The sequence below is a fragment of the Coenobita brevimanus genome, chromosome 51, assembly GCF_032717465.1.
Source record: "Coenobita brevimanus isolate Jiangsu-jjx chromosome 51, ASM3271746v2, whole genome shotgun sequence".
Taxonomy (NCBI): domain Eukaryota; kingdom Metazoa; phylum Arthropoda; class Malacostraca; order Decapoda; family Coenobitidae; genus Coenobita; species Coenobita brevimanus.
The window spans coordinates 33914016-33938503 of record NC_137004.1 but is presented as its reverse complement, the minus strand read 5'-3'; the positions used below and the strand labels follow the sequence as shown (position 1 = coordinate 33938503).

At 41.8% G+C, this 24488-nt stretch overlaps 1 protein-coding gene across 1 annotated transcript in view; it reads left to right on the top strand.

Annotated features, from left to right (window-relative positions):
* The window catches only part of LOC145400203 (uncharacterized), a 115674-nt gene that overhangs the window by 21057 nt on the left and 70129 nt on the right, over window positions 1–24488 (top strand). Inside the window, exon 2 of the mRNA XM_080272718.1 lies at window positions 10776–10913. Coding sequence (XP_080128844.1) covers window positions 10776–10913 — 138 coding nt within the window. The remainder of the gene's footprint in view (window positions 1–10775; window positions 10914–24488) is intronic.

The following is a 24488-nucleotide window of genomic DNA, read 5'->3' as shown; positions in this document are numbered from 1 at the left end:
AAAATCGCTGGGTAATATGGTATTGTTAGTCCGATTAAAGCGAAAAAACAGTCGTAGTGAAGGGGCACAGCGTTCAAGGCTTTCAATATACTGTTATGTGAAAGAATGCTGCATTGTATTCAATATTATCAGTCATATATATACATATATATTCTCTCATATATATACATATATATTTTGTTAATTGAAAGCACCGCTTTGTTGTAGCGTTAATTACTCTTTAACTAACGCAACAATCAAACCACAATACCGCATTTCTCTGCTAATGAATCATTGATCACTTTGTATTTACATGTGGGAATATTATTAAACATGTAAGAGAGCGATGAAATTGGTGCTTTATATTTAATATTTGTATTAGTTTATATATGCAACTAGAGACCCTTTTGAGATGAGTAAAATCGTCTGATGATTGGCTGATAAAATGAAAAAGATTTCCACAGTGTGAAGGGTAGCCGTTTTTTCTCTAGGACACGGTAGTAATTAAAAGGTTAGGTTTAGTAGTGTCATAAAACTAACGTAACAGAACATTATGCTTTGAGAATAAGAAAAGGTTAGAGTATTAAGGTATTGAAGCTAATTTTTATAGTACCGGTACATAGCATGAATAAAAAGTAAAAAGAGTTTAATGGAATGAAATGGTTAAGTGAAATTCATCTAAAAAATATATATATTTGATTTATAAATGTCATGGTGTATTCTAAGTGGCATTGAAGATTTCGTAACACATCTTTCTTAACAATTTATTCTGTACATTATACCCCATTATCCTCTTGTACGTTATTCCATGTCGGTATTAAAACGATATAAGCAAAACATTGTTAAGGTTTTATATGCAGAATAAATCGCTAAGAAAGAGGTGCAACGAAATATCTTGTCACCTGAAACACGGCCCAGGCTGTATACTGTAGCTCCTTGGAATTCTTACCCCTGGAGCTATGTTTGTAAGGAGCGTTCATTGCCTCTCGCCTTCACAGAACACTATTTCGCTGTTCAATGGTACTTTTTGTTAGTAAACTGTGAGACTTGTTATTGAGGTGTGTGTGTGTTTGTGTGTGTGTGTGTGTGTGTGTGTGTGTACAGGATTTCTGTGTGCAAAAGGGATTTGGTTTACAGCTTTGTATCAACCGTGAGACTGGAGAACTGTAATTGTAAGGGAATTTGTGTGTGCATGTGTTCCTGTACGTGTAAGCGTGTGTAGTTGTGTATACTGATAAAGTGGGGATGTATGTATGTGTGTGTGTGTGTGTGTGTGTGTGTGTGGGTGTGGGTGTGTGTGTGTGTGTATATATAGATAGATAGATAGATATAGATAGACAGATAGATATAGATATAGATATATATGTATAGATATAGATGTGTGTGTGTGTGTGTGTGTGTGTGTGTGTGTGTGTGTGTGTGCATTTTCTGTTCGTTCGTGCGTGCGTGCGTGTAAAGGCTTGCATAAGTTCAGTCTACATTAGCTTCCACAGGTGTACACTTGAATATATTTAGGACCATCTGGAGTATACATGTGTACTTACAGATGTACGTGTTTGTGTATCCAATCATGGGTGTATGACAGACCCATGATTCCTCATTTCTTTAATTTTGCTATCCTCAGACGTTATATTCATTCAGAAGGAAGTTAACCCTTTCAGCGTGATGATGTCTTTTTAATTTGATTCTACATACCCTAGGAACTTATGTAGAAGAGACAGATGGGACGTTTTGAAGTGCTGGATTAAATAATAGCCTGTCTATCTGTCTGTCTCTATTCTTTTATCTGTCCCTGTCTGTCTGTCTATCCATCTGTGTTTACCTATCCGTTTGTCTATCTGTATGTCTGTCTATTTATCTTTGTGTTAATCGTTCCTTTTGTCTGTATCTGTCTCTCTTTATCTTTATATCATTATGTCTGTTTGTCTGTCTGTCTGTCTGTCTATTCTGTCTACCACCCCGTCCCTTTTTACCCCATCAAGAGCGCAGGGGCAAGGGGCTAAGCTACTCAGTTCCGACACTGAGGGCTTGGATGACCAGCCTTGCGAGACCCTGAGTAGCATTATGTAAACAGTAAACCCCGACCCTCCCTCAGATCCAAACTCCTGCTCCCTCCATCCACCTAGAGCGCCTTAATCCACTTGACCTTGTTTCAAAAATTGGTCCTCGGGGTGAAAGGGCTATTGGAAAGTTTATCACCCTTTTCGCCGCGAGAGGCCATCCCAAAACCGGGAAAAAACACAAAAATAAATAAATAAATATACAAATAAAATATCCAGCAATAGTAAGAATATAAAACACGTCATCGTACTGAAGAGGTTAATAGTATGTGCGTTGGATTATGTGTGTGTGTGTACAAACATGGATGCGGTGTGTGTAAGCGTGTGTGCGTAGTGGTGTGTTCGTGTGTGTGAATATGTGGGCCTTAATTGAGTGTCAGCCAGTACAGTATGCAGTCTCGTGTGTGTGTGTGTGTGTGTGTGTGTGTGTGTGTGTGTGTGTGTGTGTGTGTGTGTGAGAGAGAGAGACAGAGAGAGAGAGAGAGAGGAGAATATACGTCCTTATGGAATGCAAGTGTGTGTGTGTGTGTGTGTGTGTGTGTGTGTGTGTCTTTACAGAATGCAAGTAAGCATGTCTAATGTTTCTTTGCGTATGTATATATGTATGTATGTATGTATAGTGTTATAAATGGATTTTAATAAGCTGTTCTCAGTATCGCTGCTCATGTGGCGTGTATGTTTGCATGTGTGCGTGTGACAACGGCCTTCTCGGACCTTCAGTTATGTGTCACTATGTCGCAAGATTGTGTCAGGCGTGTATTTGAAGGCGATAATGGTGGCCTTGGAGAGAGAGAGAGAGAGAGAGATGATATTAATGTCCCCACCTATTAATGTTATCAGTCTTGCAAGGGTATCTTACATGCTTATCAGCTCTTAGATAACTTTCCTCAGTTGAAAAATGAAATTGTTCAGAGATTGAAGGGAGATAATCATCAACAAGAAAAAATTAATCACGCGTCACTCACATACCTCACGTTTGCTATGCAGGTTAAGAAAGAAATCACTGGAATAAAAAAAAGATAATGGAGATAATTTTTGCTATCCCTTCAGTACTAGAGTTTCTTTTATCATCATCATCAGCACCATCGTTTCTAACCTATATATTATCGACAGGCGGCATCAAGCATATATTACTAGACGTTATTGTAGTGAAGACGTTAAGAGAGAAATTTAATAGTAGGAATTAACTATACCCGCCGTCATGCAGTTTGTCTCTTAAGCCCCGCCCCCTTCTTGAGGTCTTGGCCCCACCCCTCCTTACCTCACTCTACGGGCTGGGGATGGTAGTAGTTCTGATAAAGCTGATATCGTGTAAGAATGAAAAATCTTTGTAGTAGTAGTAGTAAGTAGTAGTAGTAAAACTGATACTAATTGCAATCATAATAGTTGTCATGAGAAAGTTGTTGGTGAAGGCGAAAATACAACCAATACTGAAATAAACATATTGTAATAAACACTGAAATAGCGACACCATGTTCATACGTTTTCGTTGTCCTCCGTCAAAACGAATATCGGCTTTCAAGACTCTCTCTCTCTCTCTCTCTCTCTCTCTCTCTCTCTCTCTCTCTGTGAGTTTTATTCACGGTGTTGTTGATGCCTTCACACAAACTCCAGTACAGCGTGTACGTTTTTAAAGCCGTGTACATACAATACCGCCATCTTTGTCTCCGTGTACATTTTGTCCGTAGGGCGCACATTTTTCGTAAACCAAGTGAAGGAGTGAAGTGGGAGTGTGGAGAGGGGAGGGTGATGTGTCGGGGGAAGAGGGGGTTGTTGATGAGTAGGGACGAAGGAAGGAGCTGGCCCTCTTGGTTAAGGTCTTTACAAAGAGTATAGGGGTTTGGCAGTAGGTAGATTAATAATGATAGATAGACAGACCGACAGATAGACTGGTAGGCAGTTGGTGTGTGTGTGTGTGTGTGTGAGAGAGAGAGAGAGAGAGAGAGAGAGAGTAATGAAATTGTTCCTTACACTATAACGACGGTGGTCATAAACAGAGACTGACCCAGATAGACAGACAGATTGACAGATAGATAGTATTCACTCAGAGACGAGTGCGATGTATAGATTTCTTTGTATCTCTGTTGATTCTTGCCGTATTGGGGTCGCAACGGAAGAGAGAGAGAGAAAGAGAGAGAGAGAGAGAGGACAGCAGCTGTAGGCTACTGGGCAAGGGAGGGGGAAAGAGATAAAGATATGGAGAAGGAGAATGGAGAGAGCGTGGAAAGGGAATACAGAAGAGGATGAGAGGACAGCAGATGGGATGGAGAGAGGAAAGGAGCTGAGGCTAGAGACAGATAATATGCAGTGAATTAAAATGAAGGGTGAGAACGGAGAGGGGAAGAAAGGATAGAGAAGTAGAAAGGGGGAGGGCGACACGGAAGAGTAAGAAAGAATTACGAGAAGGAAGGGAGGATAGAAAGAAGAAAAGCAGAGGAAAGGGGGAGGGAAAGGAGAGAAGAGGGAGAAAGACGAATAGCAGGAGAAGGGATAGAATAACGAGAAGCGTGGATGGAAGGAAAAGGAGACGATCGAGAAAGTAAGGGGAAGATATTGATAAGATTGGATGGAAAGATGGGGGAGAGAGGAGAATTGAGGGATGATAAAATGGAGTGAGGGGTTGATGTAAAATGGAAGATTAGATGAGGTTGCGAAGGATAGAATAGGGACACGGGTAGGACAGGTGATGAAAGGGGTAGAGTAAGACAGATTAGAACAGGGCAGCACAAGTGGAAGTGCAGTAGGGCAAGGAGGGTGGTAAGAAGGTAGGTGCGGTTAAGTGCAGCTAAGACAGATAATGTTTGGTGAGGGTAACGAAGGCAAGACAAATAACTTTGGTTTGGGTAGGACCGTATAGTGCAGAACAGAAGGAAGTAAACGAGAATAGGACATGGCAGGACAGACAAGGACAGAGCAGGGAAGAGGAATACAAGACAGCAAAGGGAAGGGAAAGTGAGGGCAGGATAGGGTGAGGTGAAGGTAGAAGCAGAAGCTGAGATCATGCACTGGGAAGAAAACACAGACAAGGAATGATAACCGAAGACATGACAGGACAGCATAAGATAATGTTGAGCAGGACAGCATAAAGCAAGGCAGAGCTGGACAACGAAGGCCAGGACAGAGCAGGACAGGAAGGAATGCAATAGGGAAGGGCAAGGCTGGGAAGGGTAGAGGTGGGCAGGGCAGTCTATAACCTATATTGCCTCATTTTCGTCATTAACCCTGCAGGAGTGTATGAGATAGGAAGTTGGGGAGAAGAGGAGACGAGAGAGGTGGAAGGGTTGTGGGAAGATAATTGGAGGAAGAAAGGTGAGAAAGTGAGAGGAAGTTAGTAAACGAGCGCGGAACATGACCCTGGAGAGAGAGAGAGAGAGAGAGAGAGAGAGAAAGAAAACGAGTGCGGGAAGAGAAAGAGAAAGCTTCGAGAGAAAGGGAGGGAGAAATAGAAATGAGTAGAGAAAGAGAATATATAGAACCAAATGAGGAGGCGAATGGAATTGCTTGAAATAGAAAATTAGAAGGAAGACGGAAGACGAAAAGACGGGTTAGGAGAAGGAAGGGAGAGGGAGGAAAACAGAGACAAGAGGGGGGGGGGAAGGGAGACAGGAGGAGGGAAGGAGAGAGAAAGGGAGGTATCGATTTGGCCTGATGCTGAGAGTTTCACAGTCCCTCATCTCTCTCTCTCTCTCTCTCTCTCTCTCTCTCTCTCTCTCTCTCTCTCTCTCTCTCTCTGTCTCTCTCTCTCTCTAATATGTATTCACCTATGTTTATCTGTTTCTTTGTTTGTCCGGACGATATCTCCAAAAGTTCTCAATGAATTTCAGTGAAATTTGGAGGAAGAGTGGGCCATGGGCTAAGAAAAAATTGATTAAAGTTTGGGGCGGATCCGGATCCAGATCCGGATCCCATGTATCCCGCACAATATCTCCAAAAGGTCATAGTGAACTGCAATGAAATTTCGTGGAACGATGAGTCATGGGCCAAGAAAGAATTGGTTAAATTTGAGGGCGGATCCGGATCCTATGTAACCTGCACAGTATCTCCAAAAGTTATCAATGAATTTCAATAATTTTTTGTGGAACAGTGAGCCATGGGTCAAGGAACAATTCATTAACTTTTGGGACGGATCCGGATCCTATGTATTCCACAGAATATTCCCACGAATCCAAATCCGGATCATTTTTAATGGCATTGGCGGAGGTATGCACTCCCTGCGTGCTTTCTAGTTATCGCTGTGTTTATCTCTACCTCCAATTTTCCCTTGCTTTCTCCATCCCATCCTAATTCAGTCACAATGCTCTCCTTCTCTTCCTTCTTGTACCGCCTTTGTCTGTTATTTCTAGTTATTCTGTGACTTCCAATCAAACTTCTCCCGTTTCCCTCAGTTTTTCATCTCTCTTCTGTCCATTCTCTCTTCGCCATCCTCTGTTTTCCCCATTCTCCTTTCATTTTCCCTTCATTCCTTCTTTTCCGTCACTATCCTCAGGCATCTTGCTCACTCCTCCACTTGCGCTAGTATCCCTTCGTAAGAAAAGAATTACATGATGGTATAATCGTCGCTAAAGCAAAGTACTGAAGGGTAGATAGTGCCTTTGGAATGTATGTAAATCGAAAGTAACTTCCTTCGATACAGGGTACCTTTGAAAATGCGTGCTAGGTGACATGGAGGCATAGATATGAAAATACTGAAACATGACGAAAATAAAAACGAAGTCGTGAAGATTTATATGTCCAATTGTATGAAATGGGAATAATAATGAGGAATGCTTCGAGGTGGTTTAGATGCTTGGGGAGAGAGAGAGAGAGAGAGAGAGAGAGAGAGAGAGAGAGAGAGAGAGAGAGAACCGTTTTATGGGGGACGGAGTTGTGCCTTGGTTAGATGAGTCGTTACTGAGTAGGGACAGAAATACTTGGGGATCTTATTATCGAGACTTAGTTATTTTTTTTCCCCTTTTCACTGCCCATTGTCACTTTCAATCCTTCTCCCGTTCTCACCCTCTGTGTTTCATTCGTACCTCCTTATCCCTGTCATATATTGTTCTCTCTCTCTCTCTCTCTCTCTCTGTCTCTCTCTCTCCACCGCCGCCCGTCATTCTATCTTCATTCTGGCATAAAACGGCTATCCACGTCCTCCTCTCACCTTAACCCCCCCCCTCTCTCTCTCTCTCTCTCTCTCTCTCTCTCTCTCTCTCCCCCCCCTTCCTCGTTCCCAATTCCTTCCAGCGTCTTTCCCCCTCCTCTCCTCCCGTCAATGTCACTTTCTTTCTTCCTCTTTCGGTCACTCTCTCATCGTCCTCTCATAAACTCCCTCTCTCCCTCCTCCACTCCCCACCCTCTACCTCCCCCTTCACTCCCCCCTCTACCTCCCCCTTCACTCCTTCTTTAATCTCCTGTCTCCCTCATATTTTCTCTCCTCTTCCTATATCTTTTTCTTCCTTTTCTCCTTTTTTCCCCAGTATTCTTTAAAGTCCTTCTCTCTTCCACATCACCCTCCACTCTTTCCCTTTCTCATCCCCTCCCCCTTTCATCTCCTCCCTTTCTCCCTTATTTCTTCTCTCCTCCTCCTTCGTCTTATTTTCCTTCGTTCTTTTCCTCAATTTCTCATAAGCTCCCTTTCTCCCCCTTCACTTCACTCCCACTCCCTCCTTCTCTCCCTCGTTTCCTTCTCCCTCTTAAATCCAACCTCTCTCTTCTTCTTGTCTTTTCTTCCTATTTCTTGCTTTTCCCTTCGTCTTTTATCCCTCTGTCTTTTTCTTCCCAACCCCCCATAAACTCTCTCTCTCTCTCTCTCTCTCTCTCTCTCTCTCTCTCTCTCTCTCTCTCTCTCTCCCTCCCTCCCATCCCCTCCAGCCTCTCTCGCTCATTCAGGGACTATTTTAAGACTTCCCGTTCTTGCAAAAATCAGCTCGCCATTCTCAACCGTCCAATGCACATTCAAGGTTCCTGAATTCGGCAACCCATCCTTGAGAATATGGTACGGATATTTTTTTTTCCGAGGAGGTCGATTAAAGAGAGAGAGAGAGAGAGTAATATAAATAATGGAAATGTAAGAAATGAACTGAGATAAGACTACTGGGAATATCTCTTGTATACTCTGTTCGCTTTAACTTGTCCGAAAATCTCCATCTCTACATCATGAATGTTTAATAAAACATTAACACTAAGATTTGATGATAGTCACGAGGAAGTGTTACAGAATTAATGATGAGCTATGACATCGTCTTTTTCTGACAATGAGCTAAATGAAGTTAGCTTCAAAAGGATGAATATCTGGGTCAAGTTAAAGTGAACGAACTACAGTGAAGGGATCAATAAAGTCGGTCTCTATATTCTCCAGATCGAAAAGTCTCTCCCGAGCTATTAAAAAAAAAAAAAAAAATTGGAAAAAACAATAATGTGGAAAAGACGCCAGGGGATTTAAGGGTTAAAATGGCTTAAATCGTCCGGTGGGAGCAGGAATGAGAGTTTTAAAAGATTTCCTCAGGGTGAAGGGGTTAAGCGCGAGAGCCCTTTAGGGTAGGTCAATATTGGGTTTGAGATTCGAACTGTTGACCCGGACTCTCCACGGCGCGTCACTCGGGGCCCTCCTCGTCGCCTTTGATTAGGAGTTACGGGATTACTTGCAGGGCGGCGGGATTTATGCGATCTGCATTGTTCCCTCGCCCGGGACGGAGTCCAGCGAGGTATTGTTTTTGGTCGAGTTTGTTTCTTTTCTTTTTTTTTCTTTTTTTTTTTTGTTAGCAACATTACGGAAAAACGGCACTGGTCCCAAAAGGAAGTGATTAAATTTTGGAGGTAATCGATTGACCTTGAAAGTTTAAAATCAAAGTCACGGATTTTCAGAGAGCTGTAACTTGAAACCGGTTGAAGACAGATATATTTATTATCATCAACATACGGGAAGTCCCATATGGGCTCTCATTTGGTACCAAGGTCTTTGACCTTGAGTGACCTTGAAAGGTCAAACTCAAGGTCATGAATATTCAGGGGACTATAATTCGAGACTGGTTGCAGATATATATTTACTATTATCAATATACAGGAAGTCTCAGATGAGCTTTTAAATGGTACCTGGACCTTTGACCTAAAATGACCCTAAGTAATGTTATTGGCGCCATTACTTTAGACTTTAATTGTTTACTGACACTAAATTGCAATTCAGTACTTAACAGTAATAAAATAACTGCTGTCGGGCAGGGTTTGTTCTGCCTGGCACCACTTGTTTATATTAGTGGTGGGCATGTGGGTCCGTCGTAATGATGATGGATGTTGGGTGTGTGGGGGTGAGCTGTGTGTGTGTGTGTGAGAGAGAGAGAGAGAGAGAGAGAGGGTGGGGGATTTAGTACCTCAGGCTATAAAGCAAATGTCTTTTGAGGAAATAGATATTGCATCTATTTAGTCATTACCATAGTCACCACCATTATTCATCAATAATATTCATCGTTTTGTTTCCTTCTCCTTGAAAGGTGTGGGTAGGACGAGAAAATAAGACAGGAAAAAGTAAACACAAAGGTAGATGTACATAAGTTACTAACAAAAATATTTTCCTTTCAAAATGTTGTTTTGTGATAGTGCATGATTAGCAGATAAAGGTGTGTATATAATCGTGACTGCATGACAGATGAGGGGAGGGGGATGATGATGATGTGTGTGTGTGTGTGTGTGTGTGTGTGTGTGTGCGTGCGTGCGTGCGTGCGTGCGTGCGTGCGTGCGCGTGCGTGCGTGCGTGTGCGCGCGCACATGAACTGATCCTGTGTAATGTGGGATGAATCGCCTGACACTTGTTTTACATATCTTGCAAGTTAAGCTCTGTAAAGATAAGCTAACCCTGAGTTTAATGTTACTAATTCTCTAACCAAAAGCTAGAAATGGTTTTTAACTACCGAACCTTAATAGTTGATTCTGTTTTGTACTACTGCGCTTATGCTTCATTTAATCCCTCACGTATATACAGAAAATTCATCAACAAATATAAGAATAAGACAGTCACAAGGTTAAATTCCATAGTATGCATTCACCATTTTTAGAGTTAAGGGGCTATGCTGTCTGATTACGTAACAAACTGTACATTATAATATACTGAGATTTAAAACTACAGTATACGAGACATTATATTATATTGAGATTTAAAGCTGCATTATAAAAGATACCAAGCCATCTCTTTATATTCTGTTAAATATTCTGTTGTGACTTCAAATGAGATGCCACCATTATTGTAACATTGCCTTGATATCATCGTGTGAAATTCTTGCACTACCTTGACATTAAGCAACCCATTTAAGGTCATGATACCCTAAGATCCGCCTAGTTCAGTCGTGTAGCTCTTACGTTCAGAATAATGCAACCTTATAGCCCCAAGCGCCTGTAGTTCTTTCACCTTAACCTGGCCCAGATTTTCGTCCTTTTGCAGCTTGTTTCACGTAACTTAGCGGTAGAAAGTCAGTACTACGGCATTATATCCTTTACGTTGCACCTCTTCGTGACTAGCCTCATAATCTAATGTTAATCTGTTGTTGCAGCATAGCATTCAAGATAGAGAGATGACAATGCTAGGCCAAGTTAGAGTAAAAATAGTATAGTGTACCGTAAGATCAACCTAACAGAGTACTTGCGCCCAGTGATACAGTTTAATACAATCAAGTGTCTAACTTGTAGCATTATAGCCCTAAGTTAGATCCTAGTGCAGCTTAATGTAGAACCTAGAGCTTCCCCTGTAGCCCGCTTGGTTCTCCACAGAGCCCGGCGGCCGCCCACCAGCACCACCACCACCACCACCACAAGGACGCCTCGCTGCACAAGCTGGGCCGCACTGCCACCACCACGCGACCGCCACTCTCCAGCAAGCTCAGGCAGAATGGGCTCATCTCAGCTCAGGTAAAGCTAACTTCTCTAACTCTACAGGCTTTCCGTGCCACATTTCAACCTACCAGTACGACGCTTAAATGTTACTCAGATGACGGGTCGCGAAGGATGGTTCCATTGACAGTTTTTTTTTTTTTTTTTTTTTTTTTTTTTTGCATGAGCCCCTGAAAAATTTTTAATGGTCTGATTGTCATTTTTGTTGGAATTATAACAACGTGTATCAAGAATGGTAGTGTAGTAGGAATGAGGATAGTCACACTACCCAAGATAATATAATTTTAAAGTTATGAATACATACTCGGATATATATATATATATATATATATATATATATATATATATATATATATATATAGGGAGATAGATAGATACTGTATATATGGAGTATCGTAATAATAGTAATAATAATAATCGGTTTATTTTTATTTTGGCAGCCTTTTTTCCGAAAAAATATAAGAAGGGGAAAGTGTTAGAAGGACCAGTACTTAATATTACATTAATACACTGGAGTCTTGGCTGGAATAGATGATGTGGAATGGCACTGATTCACACTGCTGTGCTGTGGGTATTATATAATGTGATTTAGCAACATGAAGGACCAGTGTGATGTGTTGCACGGTCAGCGTGTGTGTGTGTGTGTGTGTGTGTGTGTGTCCGACTCTGGGCATAGGCTGCTCAGCCCGTTCCCAAGGTCTAGTAGTCCTATTACATACTATCCACCTCCATATGTCACCACTTCGGCGCCAACACCCACCGTCCTTAATGAACACATACTAGGGTTCATACAGGACTGGTATATTAACATTAGAGGGGGTGTTTTTACGACATATCAGCGAGTCTTCCGGTAGATCAGTAAAGTCTCCATTAATGATTTTCAAACGCTTCAAAAATTCCGTGTCCCAGCCGGGATTCGAACCGGGGTATGATACGACTGGATACGATTAGCCACGATTAGCCACAAAGATAAAAAATAAAAATCACTATTGCAACCATGAATATATTAACAAGGACGCACGGGTGTCTGACCTATTGTTAGTGAAAGTGTATTCTCTAATTGTAATATGCTAACTCATGGTAAGATCCAAGAGAGATTATAATTACGTTTTATGCATATTGTAAAAATAGAAAGAATCGACAGGATCCAACTCCTTAAAAGTGCCTTTTTTTTTTTTAATTCACAAGCCAGAATTTTGCAACATCGATAATGTAGGGGAGGTACCGATACAAGAGACCTCGTGATTATAAATGGTGCATGATAGAGGTGCGAAAATTATGAACTTTTGCCGTAGTACCGTATATGGTCAGTATCCACATACACGCAGGATATCTCTACAAGTTCTGGCAAAATTCTCGACGTCTTCGCTTCGTAAACTATCTTAAGCACATCGATTAAATCCATAAATAGATTGAGCAGTACTGACAGTGAACTAAGATATTCACTTGGTATGAAGTGTTCGTGACCAGAGTATGTTATGATAAATTTACCAACAAAGTTTCATTCTCAGCGATCGTAGAAGGTACTTGTGAATTGAAGAGTAAAGCTTTCATATCCTTTCATCAGTATCGAGCTGGTGAAGGGGCAGCGAATGGCTTATGCTCTGAAGTGTGAGTCATTTGGCAGATCTAGATTGAGTTCTATTGGTAGTGTGTCATAAAAAAAATCAACAACAGAAATGGATTGGATTTGTCATTTCTGTAGTGAAACGAACTTCAGATATCATATAGGATAACTGAGTGGCGACCCAGAGATGAGGCTGGAGAAAGAGGTAAGCAGAGACCATGACAACGATGAAACTCGCGAAACTGTCCGGTTGGCATGGAATAAGGTAACAGTTGGTAGATCAGAGTGAGAAAAGTAGCCATAGCCCTGCAGTTAATGACACAAACTGATTAAAGCGAAAGAATTTATACCGACATACTTATTTTCTGTTTGTTGTAGAGATACAACAATAATTGCCCATCTTAGATCCTCTTGACCTCATCACAGTAAATACAGTTTCAGTTTTTGCGTATAATATTTTTTTTCTCTTTGATGAACTTACGCCATTCTGATATAAAAATGTCAGGTCTCAAAACTCTTGGGATATCTAGCGCCATAGTTCATTTTTCATAACTCTTGGGACAGTTCACATCACATTTCTTTTTGCAGTGCTTTCGGAATTATCTATATTGCATTTCTCTCGTGTCCTCCTAAATGAGATGACGGTGAAGAGAAGGAAGAAACAAAAGGTCTTATAGCGGTAAAAGGAAGCTCATGAAGATAACAGTTGTACTGCTAATTTCCGTGATTTGATTATAACTCTGTCTCAGTCTTCTTCAAGATTCTCGCATAAAGCACGAAGCAGGGAAGGTATAATCGTCATTAGATCATTAACACATAGCCTACATTAGTCGATCATGAAGGGAGAGGTGATGTAACGTGGCATTCCTACACAAACACACACACACACACACACACACACACACACACACACACACACACACACACACACACACACACACACACACACACACTGGAATATTTAGCACAAAAAGCTGTCCGTTCATAGAGCCAGTGCCTTAAATATTGAAAGCAGCAGGTCGAATATATAACTCACCAAAAAGAAAGATCTCATATTTACTCGGAGGCAAAAGTGCAGTTCATGTATGAGGCAAAGCAGAAAAAAAGGAAAAAGAAAAAGGCAAATATATACGAGATTAAAACACAAAAATGAATAAAGATCGTAAATTTTAAAAAACTGTCATTCTCAGCATAAATGTTATTGGCTTTTTCGGAAGGGAGATTTTTTTTTTTCTTTCTTTTTTGCTAAACGGATGATAAAATATAATTGAATGTGTTGGCACCTCGCTTGGCCTGAGTGTGATAGGAGCCCCTTGTGTATAACCCGTGTGTGTGTGTGTGTGTGTGTGTGTGTTTTGTGCTTGTATGTGTGTTTGGGAGGATATGGTGTCCTTGCGTTTATTTATCGCTGTGCCCTAACTCGTGACAGCTCCGATATTTTGATTTGATTATATTGGATTTTTTAAAGGCTATGACGGGAGTTTAAATTTTATGCTAGAACCCCCCCCCCTTTTTTTTTTTTCTTTATGACGAGGCGCACATTTCTTTTGATCAGATGTGTAAGCTGTCATCTTTTACACTTTACTTTCTTCGCTTTTTTATTGGTCGTCACTAAATAGAGACTGAAATGCTTAGAGTTTCCTGGTTATTTATTTTTTTATTGTCGAAATCATGTCTTTGTAATGCGTATCGTCAGACAAGAAACACAAACCCCATAATAATTTGTACGTACGTTCACATAAACTTATGTTTGTAACTAAGATGTGTGTTTGTAGGAAGGACTGGAAATGAAAATGCTAAATCGCCCCACTTTTCTTGTTCTTTTTGCAAATCTTTTTCAGTTACGAGAGGATGGTATTTCAAGCTGTAAGTCGTAGCTCCTAAGCGCTAATCTTGGCTCTTCCCTTGAGGTGTATTGTTCTCGTCGACTTGTGAGGCTCCCCACTACCTTTTCATGGCGGTTTGTTTTGCATATGTCACCTTAACCCATTCAGAACGAGTACGGTGCGCCTTCTTTATTTTATTTTTATCTCTAGCAGCAGTCCAAGTCAAAGCAAAACATGACACTTATTTAGAATGTGTATGGGTAAGGATTATCTTTGTGGAGGACAATTACTGGTATCCGTATGCTGAGGTCGTCACCTGGTACATAAACTTTTGTGGTCAGTGTCACAAGGTGTGTTGCTATATCCTTTTAACTCTATTTTGATTATTTATAACAAGGAAACCTTTAATTTCTTCAGTCCTGAGGCGCCTTTTTTCTTATGATATTCCGACTACCACTTTTTTTTTTTTTGTCAGAGGTGTATAACCAGGCTCCATTAAGCAGTACCTCTTGGCTTTCCTATGTAATTGTATATATCCTTATCCTGAAACTCTCATGCTATGTTGTACACAGCCAGTGCATATTTACTTCCTTATTAATCGGAGGTAAAATTAGGCCGTTTCTAATACAGTGATTAACAAACAAGAGGTAGTCAGCAGGTAACTCTGCCAACTAACTCTCCCTCTTTGCTTCACTTTGGAATTGGGTCATTTATACTGTGCGTCTGACAGTAATATCAATTGACCCAGAACAGTTCCATTTATTTAATGCCGACATTCTTTTTCAACTGCACGATTGCTCTCGTTTATTTTTTAAGCTTCTCTTTGATAATTTTGCTTCTCTTTTCCACCCAGTCTTTGTCCTTTCTTTGTTCATCTAGCCTTTATCCATTTTAACTTTAATAAACAGTTCTCTCACCTACCTCATCCCATTTCCTTCACCTTCACTTTTTCCATACAGATACGGCTAAGCTTCTTTCAAATACTCTTGCATCTTTATTTCCTCTGTTTCCTTTACCTCCTCGTTTTCCACTCTGAAATCGCCATGTTCTTCCATAATCTCGCTTCTTTTCTTCAACCCCACTCCCCTCCTTCATTTTACATTCTGACGGTCTTTTTGTTGCCACCCATAAAACTGAACACTTCCCTACTACGGCCTCTGTCCTTGTAGGTTTGCCTGTATCGCGGCATCTAGCTCGGGTCCGTCCATGACTGTAATTGTGGAGTGTTGCTGTTTTTCTGAGCCCGATTAATCCCCTTCACAGCGAGGGCGTCCTTTTTAAGTGTCATTTTACTGCCCTCGAACGATTTTACTCATCTTAGGAGAGCATCCAGTTAGAGAAGGGGTTAATGAAGGCCGTGATTATCTTACCCTTTTGGTTTGAAAGTCTCCCTGAAACTGAATAATATCGTTTTATAAACAAGAATAACGTGAAAAATGTCTTTGGGCTGAAGGAGTTTACAGAATATCAGTATTTTTTTATTATTGTTATCCTTTCGTCTGCTGTGGTGTAAAATCTGTACGTCTTTAACTAATCCATCATCTACGTATGATCTCTTCATATTTCCAACCAGTTTAATAGTCATCTCTTCCGTTCGTCGTCACCATCACCATTAATATTGTCTTAATCCTTACCCAGTCTCTTTCTTTCTTTCTTTCTTTCTATTCTTTTTTTTCCGGCATTTCTAGGTAAGAGTAGAAAAGAGGATATAGAAACAAAAATATACCGGTATACCCTGACGTTTCCCAGATGTGGCTGTTCTCCGTGAATATTCTGACAACTTACCCCCTTACCTCTTCAGCCGACAAATGTTTCCTTCGGGTAAATAAAATCGTTTGGTGTTCTCAGCTTCTCTTCGGATTAAACACTAAACAGTTTGATCGCTCTTGTCGTCTGTGTATACATGTCTTCACTCGTGCTCCTTCTCGAATGGATCTTATGACTTCATTTTGCTAGCCAAATGTGTGACAGATACGATGTGCTAAGCTAAGCCAACTCCAAGGTATATTTCCTTTAGCAACCGCTGATGAAGTACCAGTGTGTTGTTCGTCCTTATACAAATAACATTGTGTGTGTGTGTGTGTGTGTGTGTGTGTGTGTGTGTGTGTGTGTGTGTGTGTGTGTGAGAGAGAGAGAGAGAGAGAGAGTAGGGGAGGGGGTGTTACTGGACTCACGCAGCATTAATCAACAGGTTGAAATCGAAGTTGCACTCTCTCATTACCTCTCCCTGACCTATATTCACTGTCTTCCATCCCCTCCCCTCTGTGCTGCATCATTCTGACTGACCAGCTGATGAAACGTAAACACGCCTTCTAACACCTCCTCCTGCCCGCCTACCCCTTTAAGGAGTGCTTGTGGTGCCAGACTTGCATCCACACGCTCTGTCTGGCTCTGTTGCATGAGTCAACTCTGGAACAATCTTCGGCTATCCATGTGTCTCTCTCGTCCTCTGCGATCCACAGCCTTTCTCTCCATGTGCTTGTCTCATTGCGATCCACACTCTTTCTATCCATAAGTCCTTCCTACTTCAGTCCACATTGTTTCTAGCCATGTGTCTTTCTCATTACGATCTAAAGTATGTTCTTAAACACTGTGACTAGGTTTTTATGCATCCTTTTTTTTTTCTTTGTTTTCATGGGATGCTTATAACGTAGTTCCCACCATTTGTATTTCAAGAGACGGGCAATGCCTTGATAGATAAGATGTTTTCGTCCCAAGGTCTTTTCAGTCGTACAGTTGATAAGTCTTTTACAGCCATACAGTAGATAGATAGTCAGTCATTTACAGTGAAACTGTAGATAACTAGCTAACCACCTAACATGATAAAGAGACACATAGATGGATAGGCAGTCTTCATAAAGATTCATGACTTAGGGATATATGTACCATACTTTACTTGTTTCTCTTCTCCATTACGATGGCATTTTTTTTTTTTACTTTTTATCTTACCTGTACCACAAGATGATTCATTTTATGTCATTGTTTTGCTGGCTTGAAATGTATCTTTGTTCATACCGTCGTGGGCTGTGTCTCTGCCGTCTCTCCTCTTCTCTAACCACAGAGTTATAAGAGTTTTGAGCCATTCAGTCCGTTGACGTATTTTCATTGCAATCATTTTATTTCCACATGATTTTACTCAGTTTGCGAATGGCCGGGTATTAAAGGGGTTAACAGAGGCCATAACTAACCCCTCAGCCTCAAAAATATTTCTCCTAAACTTTTTTTTTTTTTTTTTTTTTTTTTTTATGCGAGGAAGAAGGAACCAAAGGCCATGAGCCCGCAGTAACAGTTCCCTCCAAGAGAAAAACAAAATACAATAGAGAGCCAAATTCAAGATCCGATCATTTTGAGATGCTTGGACACACTGCGTTTGAAAGACTGGAGATCATAGGCAGCAGGAAATACAGACAGAGGGAGACAGTTCCAGAGCTGACCTGTTGCATGAATGAAAGACTGGGAGTAACGGTTAACTCTTGCATTAGAGAGTTGGACAGAAAAGGGATGAGAGTTTGCTGCCAGACGGGTGCTACGCGCCCGTCGTAGAGGTGGAGGAATGCAAGCAGACAGTTCAGAGGAGCAGTGACCATTAAAGTAGCGATAGAAAAGAGATAAAGATGCAACAGTGCGGCGAAGAGACAGAGGTTGAAGGGAGTCAGTAAGAGGAGGAGAGTTAATGAGACGAAAAGCCTTTGACTCCACCCTATTGAGAAGAGCTGTATGTGGGGAGCCTCCCCACACATGAGAGTTGTACTCCACACAGGGGCGGATAAAACCCCTGTATAGAGTCAACAATTGTGCAGGGGTAAAGAAAGAGCGGAGTCGGCTTAGCACACCCAGTCTCTTGGAAGCAGATTTTACAAGAGATGTAATATGATCTTTCCAAGATAAGTCCCGAGTAAATGAAACCCCAAGCATGTTCAAGGAAATATCGTCTGAAAATTGCAATCAGAAAATTTGGCACACATAACCGGGGGTTGAACGATTTAAGAACACTAAAAATTCGGAAAACTGAATCTCAGTCATGTAAGCCTTCTAATACGATAGTCTTTTTTATTTTTTCTTAAGTCCTAGAGCGTTTATGAATGTTGGGGTAAGATAATGCATGCAAATTGAGGGCTTTGCATAATCCTGCTGCTTTTTTGTGGTGTGGCGGTGACACTGGCCCGTAGCTCACTTTAATGGCGGGTTTGGGGGAGAGAGAGAGAGAGAATGCCATCAGTAGTAGTCGAAAAGAAACGAAAAAGATAAATGTCCGAATTAAAAGAGAGGCGAAGAAGCAGAAAAAATAGGACAGGCAAAGAGGCAAGGGGAAAAAATTCAGAACTTAATTAAAATGAAGGGAAAAATATACACTTAAGCCCTTCAGCTCGAGGACACATTTTTCAGTTTGCACTAGCTAACGCCAGACGATTTTGTTCAGCTTGAGAGACGTCCCCTTGTGATTAAAGGCTACACCTATCCCTTCCAGCTCCAGAAATTCCCAAAAGCTGAGGAAAATCGTCTGGTTGTTGTACTGATAAGAAAGTATATATAGGCTAATACTGGAATGAAAATATTTTCCACTTTATTTTGATGGCGTATTTTGTCTTTCACTCTTACTACTACCAGACGATTTTATTCAGCTGTGGAGAGACGTATCGAACTGGAGGAGATAAATTTAGCCTTCATTAACCCCTTCGTTACGTTAGGCTGTCCGAAATTGAGGAAAACATCGTCTGCTGGTGACAGGAAGTTAATGGTAGAGCAAGGCTGGAAAGAAATAAGAAAAAAAATGGAACGACAACAAATGAGGCAGAAGGATGGAAGAAAAATAAAAAATAAATAAAAAGAGAGTCCAACTAATAGAAGTTTAGTTTCGCTTTTTTTTTAAGTTTTAAAGTGAGGCAGAATCAATTACCAACCGGAATTGGAGGAGAGAGAGAGAGAGAGAGAGAGAGAGAGAGAGAGAGAGAGAGAGAGAGAGAGAGAGAGAGAGAAGAGGGAGGGGAGAAGGAGAAAAAGAATAACAACGAAGGACTGGAAAGAAGGGATGGTAATAATGATGAGAGAGAGAGAGAGAGAGAGAGAGAGAGAGAGAGAGAGAGAGAGAGGTAATGAAACGTGGAGGGAAGAAGTGAAGAGAGAGAGAGAGAGAGAGAGAGAGAGAGAGAGAGAGAGAGAGAAGAGGGAGGGGAGAAGGAGAAAAAGAATAACAACGAAGGACTGGAAAGGAGGGATGGTAAAAATGATGAGAGAGAGAGAGAGAGAGAGGTAATGAAACGTGGAGGGAAGAAGTGAAGAGAGAGAGAAAGAGAGAGAATAAGAATCAAGGACTGCAGAGAGGGGAAGACAAAAGGGAGAGGGATAAGAGGAAGAGCGAAATTTAATTGGAGGTAAGAGGGGAAAACCAGATGCAAGGGAAGAGAGAGAGAGAGAGAGAGGGAGAGAGAGAGGAGTGGAAGGGCTGGGAAAAGTTAACAGAAGGGGTGCAGAAAAAGGAGAAAGAAATATGAGAAAGAGGAGGAAAAAAAAGAGAGGATACATAAAAAGAGGAGTGGTGCATGGAAAAGGAGAGAGGGAGAGATTATAAAAAGGATAGAGAAAGAAGTACGGATAGAGAGGGAGAGAGAAGAAAAAATGGAGACAGAAAAGTAAGAGATAGAGAGAGAGAGGGAGAGAGAGAGTCGAAAAAGTTAGGGATACAGAAAAATGGAGTTATTATGAAAAGGGAAGGTAGAGGGGGAACTGGAAAACAGAGAGAATTGTCTGTACAGAAATAACGAAGAACACAAAGAAAAAGAAAGTGTTGAAGAGAAAATGAAAGTGTAGAACAGAAACTAAAATAAAAAGGTAAGGTAACAAGGGAACAGCACAAAGATAAGAAAGGAGGGAGAAGGGGAGAATACAGAGGAAGAGGGAAGAAGGGAAGGACGCGGAGGGAGAGAGGGGAAGTTCAAAAGAGGGAGAAATAGAAACAGAGGGGAGAAAGGGGAAAAAAATGGAGAACGAGAGTGAAGCAGAAGAATATGAGAAAGGGGAGAGTAAATGAAGAAATCAGTGAGGGGGAGATGGGACGAACGATTAAACAGAACGAGAGAGAGAGAGAGAGATGGGAGAGAGATAACAAGGAAACGACTGATAGTGTTGAAAGAGGCGATAACAGATGAGGAAGAAGAAATGAGAGAGAGAGAGAGAGAGAGAGAGAGAGAGAGAGAGAAATAACAAATGTAGAAACAGGCGATAACAGATAAGGAAAAAGAAATAGAGAGAGAGAGAGAGAGAACTAGGAAAGGACTGATAGTGTGGAAAGAGGCGATTACAGATAAGGAAGAAGAAATGAGAGAGAGAGAGAGAGAGAGAGAGAGAGAGAGAGAGAGAGAGAGAGAGTTCAAAGGAGAGAAAAGGATGAGAGTGATAAGAGAGAACTGAAATGAGGGTGTGAAGGACGAGGAGAGAGAGAGAGAGAGAACGTGTGTGTGTGTGTGTGTGTGTGTGTGTGTGTGTGTGTGTGTGTGAATGAGGGAGTGAAATGTGAGAGGTAAAGAATTTGAGAAGCAAGAGAGGGAAAGATAAATAAAATATAGGCTTGTAAACTGGAGGGAGAGAGAGAGAGAGGGGGGGGTTACAGCTTGAGGTCAAGAAAGTATATAGAATAGTGAGAGAGGAGTGAGGGAGCAAGGGAGAATAAGATAGATCAGGGAGAGAAAGGAAGGAATGAGGATGAGGGATCAGGGGGAGTCAGGTAGAGTGAGGGAGGAAGAGTCAAATGTAGTGAGGGAGAGAAAACGATCGAGGGAAAGAAAGGAAGGGAGATCAAGTGGAGGAAGGGAGATCAAGTAGAGGAAGGTAGGAAGGGTGATCAAGTGCTGGAAGGGAGAAGGGAGGATAGGCTAAGGAAGTAAAGTAAAATATCTGGGAATGTGTAGGAGGAGGGTGAATATCTTGAGGGAATACAAAGGAGTACAAAGGAAAGCAAACTGGATCAGATCAGCTGGTCTTTTTGAGGTTGTTTGCTATAAGGATGGATATACCTAACAAAACTATTCTATTAATTAAAGACAAAGATAGAGAAACAGGAAGGGTGGGATTAGAGAGAGATACGGGAGGAGGCAGGCAGTGTGAGGGAAAGATAGGGTGAGTCATGTGGAGGGGAGGAAGAAGAAAGTAAGCAGTCATGAAAAGTTTAGAGAGAGAGGGAGTGTGGGAAGGGGAGAGGGAATGAGGGAGAGAAAGGGAGAGGGAATGGGGGAGAGAAAGGGAGAGGGAGAGTGATGGAGGTTATAGAGTAGAAAAGGGGGGTGAGGCTGGGAGAATGAGCCAATGTGGGAGGATGAGGAGCCGTCTGGAGAGAGAGAGAGAGAGAGAGAGAGAGAGAGAGAGAGAAATGAGGAGGTGTTAGAAATGTACTGTAGAGTCATGGGGATGAGGAAGAATCGGGAAGGATGAGGGAGGGGTGAGGGAGAGAGATCGAAAGTCTGGGAGGTTGAGAATGGGGGAGAATGGAAACATAGAGAGTTGATGGGGAGGAAAGGGGATGACGTACCGGAGGAAGGTGGGAGCGGGGAGGGGGGAGGGAGTGAGGGAGAATCCGGGGGAGTGAAGGAGAGAGCCAAAAGATGGGAGTGAGGGAGAGGGAGGGAGAGTCAAGAGGAGAGTCAGAAGGTGGGAAGGAGGGAGGGAGTGAAGGAAAAACGGTCAGAAGGTGAGAGTGAGGGAGGTCGTGAAGGAGAACGAAAGGAGTGAAGGAAGGAGAGTCAGAAGTAAAGGAAGGAGAGTCAGAAGTGAATGAAGGAGAGTCAGAAGTGAATGAAGGAGAGCCAGAAAGTGGGAGAGAGAGAGGGATAAAAAAGTGGGAGGGAGGGAGGCAGTGAAGGAGAAAGGAGGAAATGAAAAAAGGAGAGTCAGAAGATGGGAGTGAGGGAGATGGAGGAAGGAAGGGAGTATAAGGTGGAATGAAGGAGGTAGGGGGGAGTGAAAAAGATGGGAAGGAGTGAAAGAGGGAGAGTTAGAAGGTGGGAGTCTTGGAGGCGAGAGTGATTGAGTAAGGGAGCTAGTGAAGGAGGGTGAGTATGTAGGAGGGAGTGAGTCAAGAGAAGTGAATGAGGGAAAATGAGGGAAGGAGTCAGGGAAAGTGACAGAAGGAAAGAATGTGAATGAGTCGGGGTAATGAGTGAGTCAGGGAAAGTGAGTGAGTCAGAGGCAGTGAGTTAGGGAGGGAGAGTAAGACAGGGAGAGTAAGTTAAAAGATGCGGTGTACGTTAGTCAGGGAGAAAAGGGACTCAGAATCAGTGATTGCGTGAATGAATCAGGGGAAGTGAATGAGCCAGGAAGGAGTTAAGGGGGGATGGGGTGGGTGAAAGTAAGTGAGTCAGGGGGAGAGGGAGTCAGGGAGAGTGAGTGATGGAGTCAGAGGGAGGGTGTGAGTGAATCAGGGGGAGTGAGTTTGTCAAAGTGAGTAGGGGAGCGAGTGAGTGAGTGAGCGAGCGCATGATTCAGGTGGGTGGGTGAGTGAGTGAGCCGGGATTGAGGGGGGGGGGGTTAGTGTGTAAGGTTGAGTGAGTGAATGAGGTAGAGTGAATGTGTGAGTTAGTGAGGATGAGTAAGTCAGGAGGAAGAGGTGAGTGAGCGAGTCAGGGGAGTGAGTGACTAAATGAGCGGGGAGTCAGTGAGTGAATTAGTGAATCAGTGAGTGAGAATGGGGATAAGGTGAGTGCGAGCCGAGTTTAGTCTAGTTATGACGTCAGTTCTCAGCACTAAAGAGGAGATATCGGTGCTCACTGCCAGGCGTGGGCGGGTGTTCTCTTTGTTCAGTGTTCTATCTTCTTCATGAACTCATCTGCACCGTCATGTTCTCCTGTGCTCTCTTTTCTACCTGTTCTTCACGTGTTCTCGGTGTTCTCTGTTCTACCGTCATGGCTTCTCCGTGTTCACTCTTCTCTTCCTCATTCCCTGTTCTGCCGTGTCGTGTTCTCCTTGCATTCTTTTCTATATATTTTTCATATGTTCATCGTGTGCTCTGTTTTTCAAGTGCTTTTCTTCTGTGTCCTGTTCTGCGTTCATTGTTCCATTTGTTCTCCATCTGCTGTTTTGCTGTTTCTTGTTCAGTGTTCTCTAATTTTTTTTTTTTTTTTTTTGTTCCATCTCTTTCTCATGTGTTGTTCTGCAGTCTGGTTCTGTGTTTTTCGAGTTCTTTTCTTTCATGTTCTGTTCTGCCTTGTTTTCACGTTTGTTCTGTCTGTTCTTCATATGTTGTTCTCTTGTCAAGGTGTCTATTTTTTCCGTATTCTCTTTATGTTCTGTGTAATATGTTCTTAAAGTTCTGTGTTGCAGGTCTAGAGTCTGTTCTGTTCTGCTATCTCGTCTGTTCTCCATATTCCTCCGATCTGTGTTCTTCATATTTTGTACTCTCTTTTGTTTTTGTATTCTGTCATTTTCCGTTTCTTTATCTGTTTTCCGTGTTCTATGTTCTTTACGTTTTCTGTAACTTCATGTACTGTTGTCCTGTGTTCTCCATAAAGTTTGGCTTCTTCTGTGTTGTTCTGTGTTCTGCGCGTTCTGTATCGTGTTGTGTTCTTTATTTCCCATATTATGTTCCTTTCTATCTTTTCTGCATTCTCTTCTTTTGCTTTCCGTATCCTGAGCGCTGTTCTATGTTCAGTGTTCTTCGAAGTGTAATTTCTTGTATTCCAGTACTGTGCTCTCTGTTCTTTGTTCTCTGTATTGTGTGCTCTCCTAGCCTTACTGTGCTCTATTCTTTGTTCTCTCTCGGTATTTTTTTTTTATTGTCTGTTCTTACTATGTACTTTGTTCTGTTCGAGTTCTGTGTTTCTCTGTCCACTTTATTTTGTACCTTATTTTGTTGTGTGTTCACTGTTCTCTATCCAAATTCTGTGTTCCTTGGGTGCCTGTGTTCTGTCTCTCACTGTTCCTCCTGTGTTTTTGTGTTTGCATCTTATTTGGTATCTTTCTTGTACTGTGTTTTTCTTAGTGATTTTTTATGTCATTTTCTGTGTACTCTCTTATTAATGTGTTCATGTGTTCTGCCTTTTTGACCTGTTTTCCTTGTTCTGTTATGTGTTCTGTGTGTCCTAGCTTCTTCATAATGATGCAGGTGTCTGTGTTCTCCTGCATGATGAGCTGTTTGTGCTTGCGGGTGTTTTACGATCTGTGTTTCCAGTTATCTGTGTTTTTGTTCATCGAGGTGTGTTCTCTGTGTTCTAT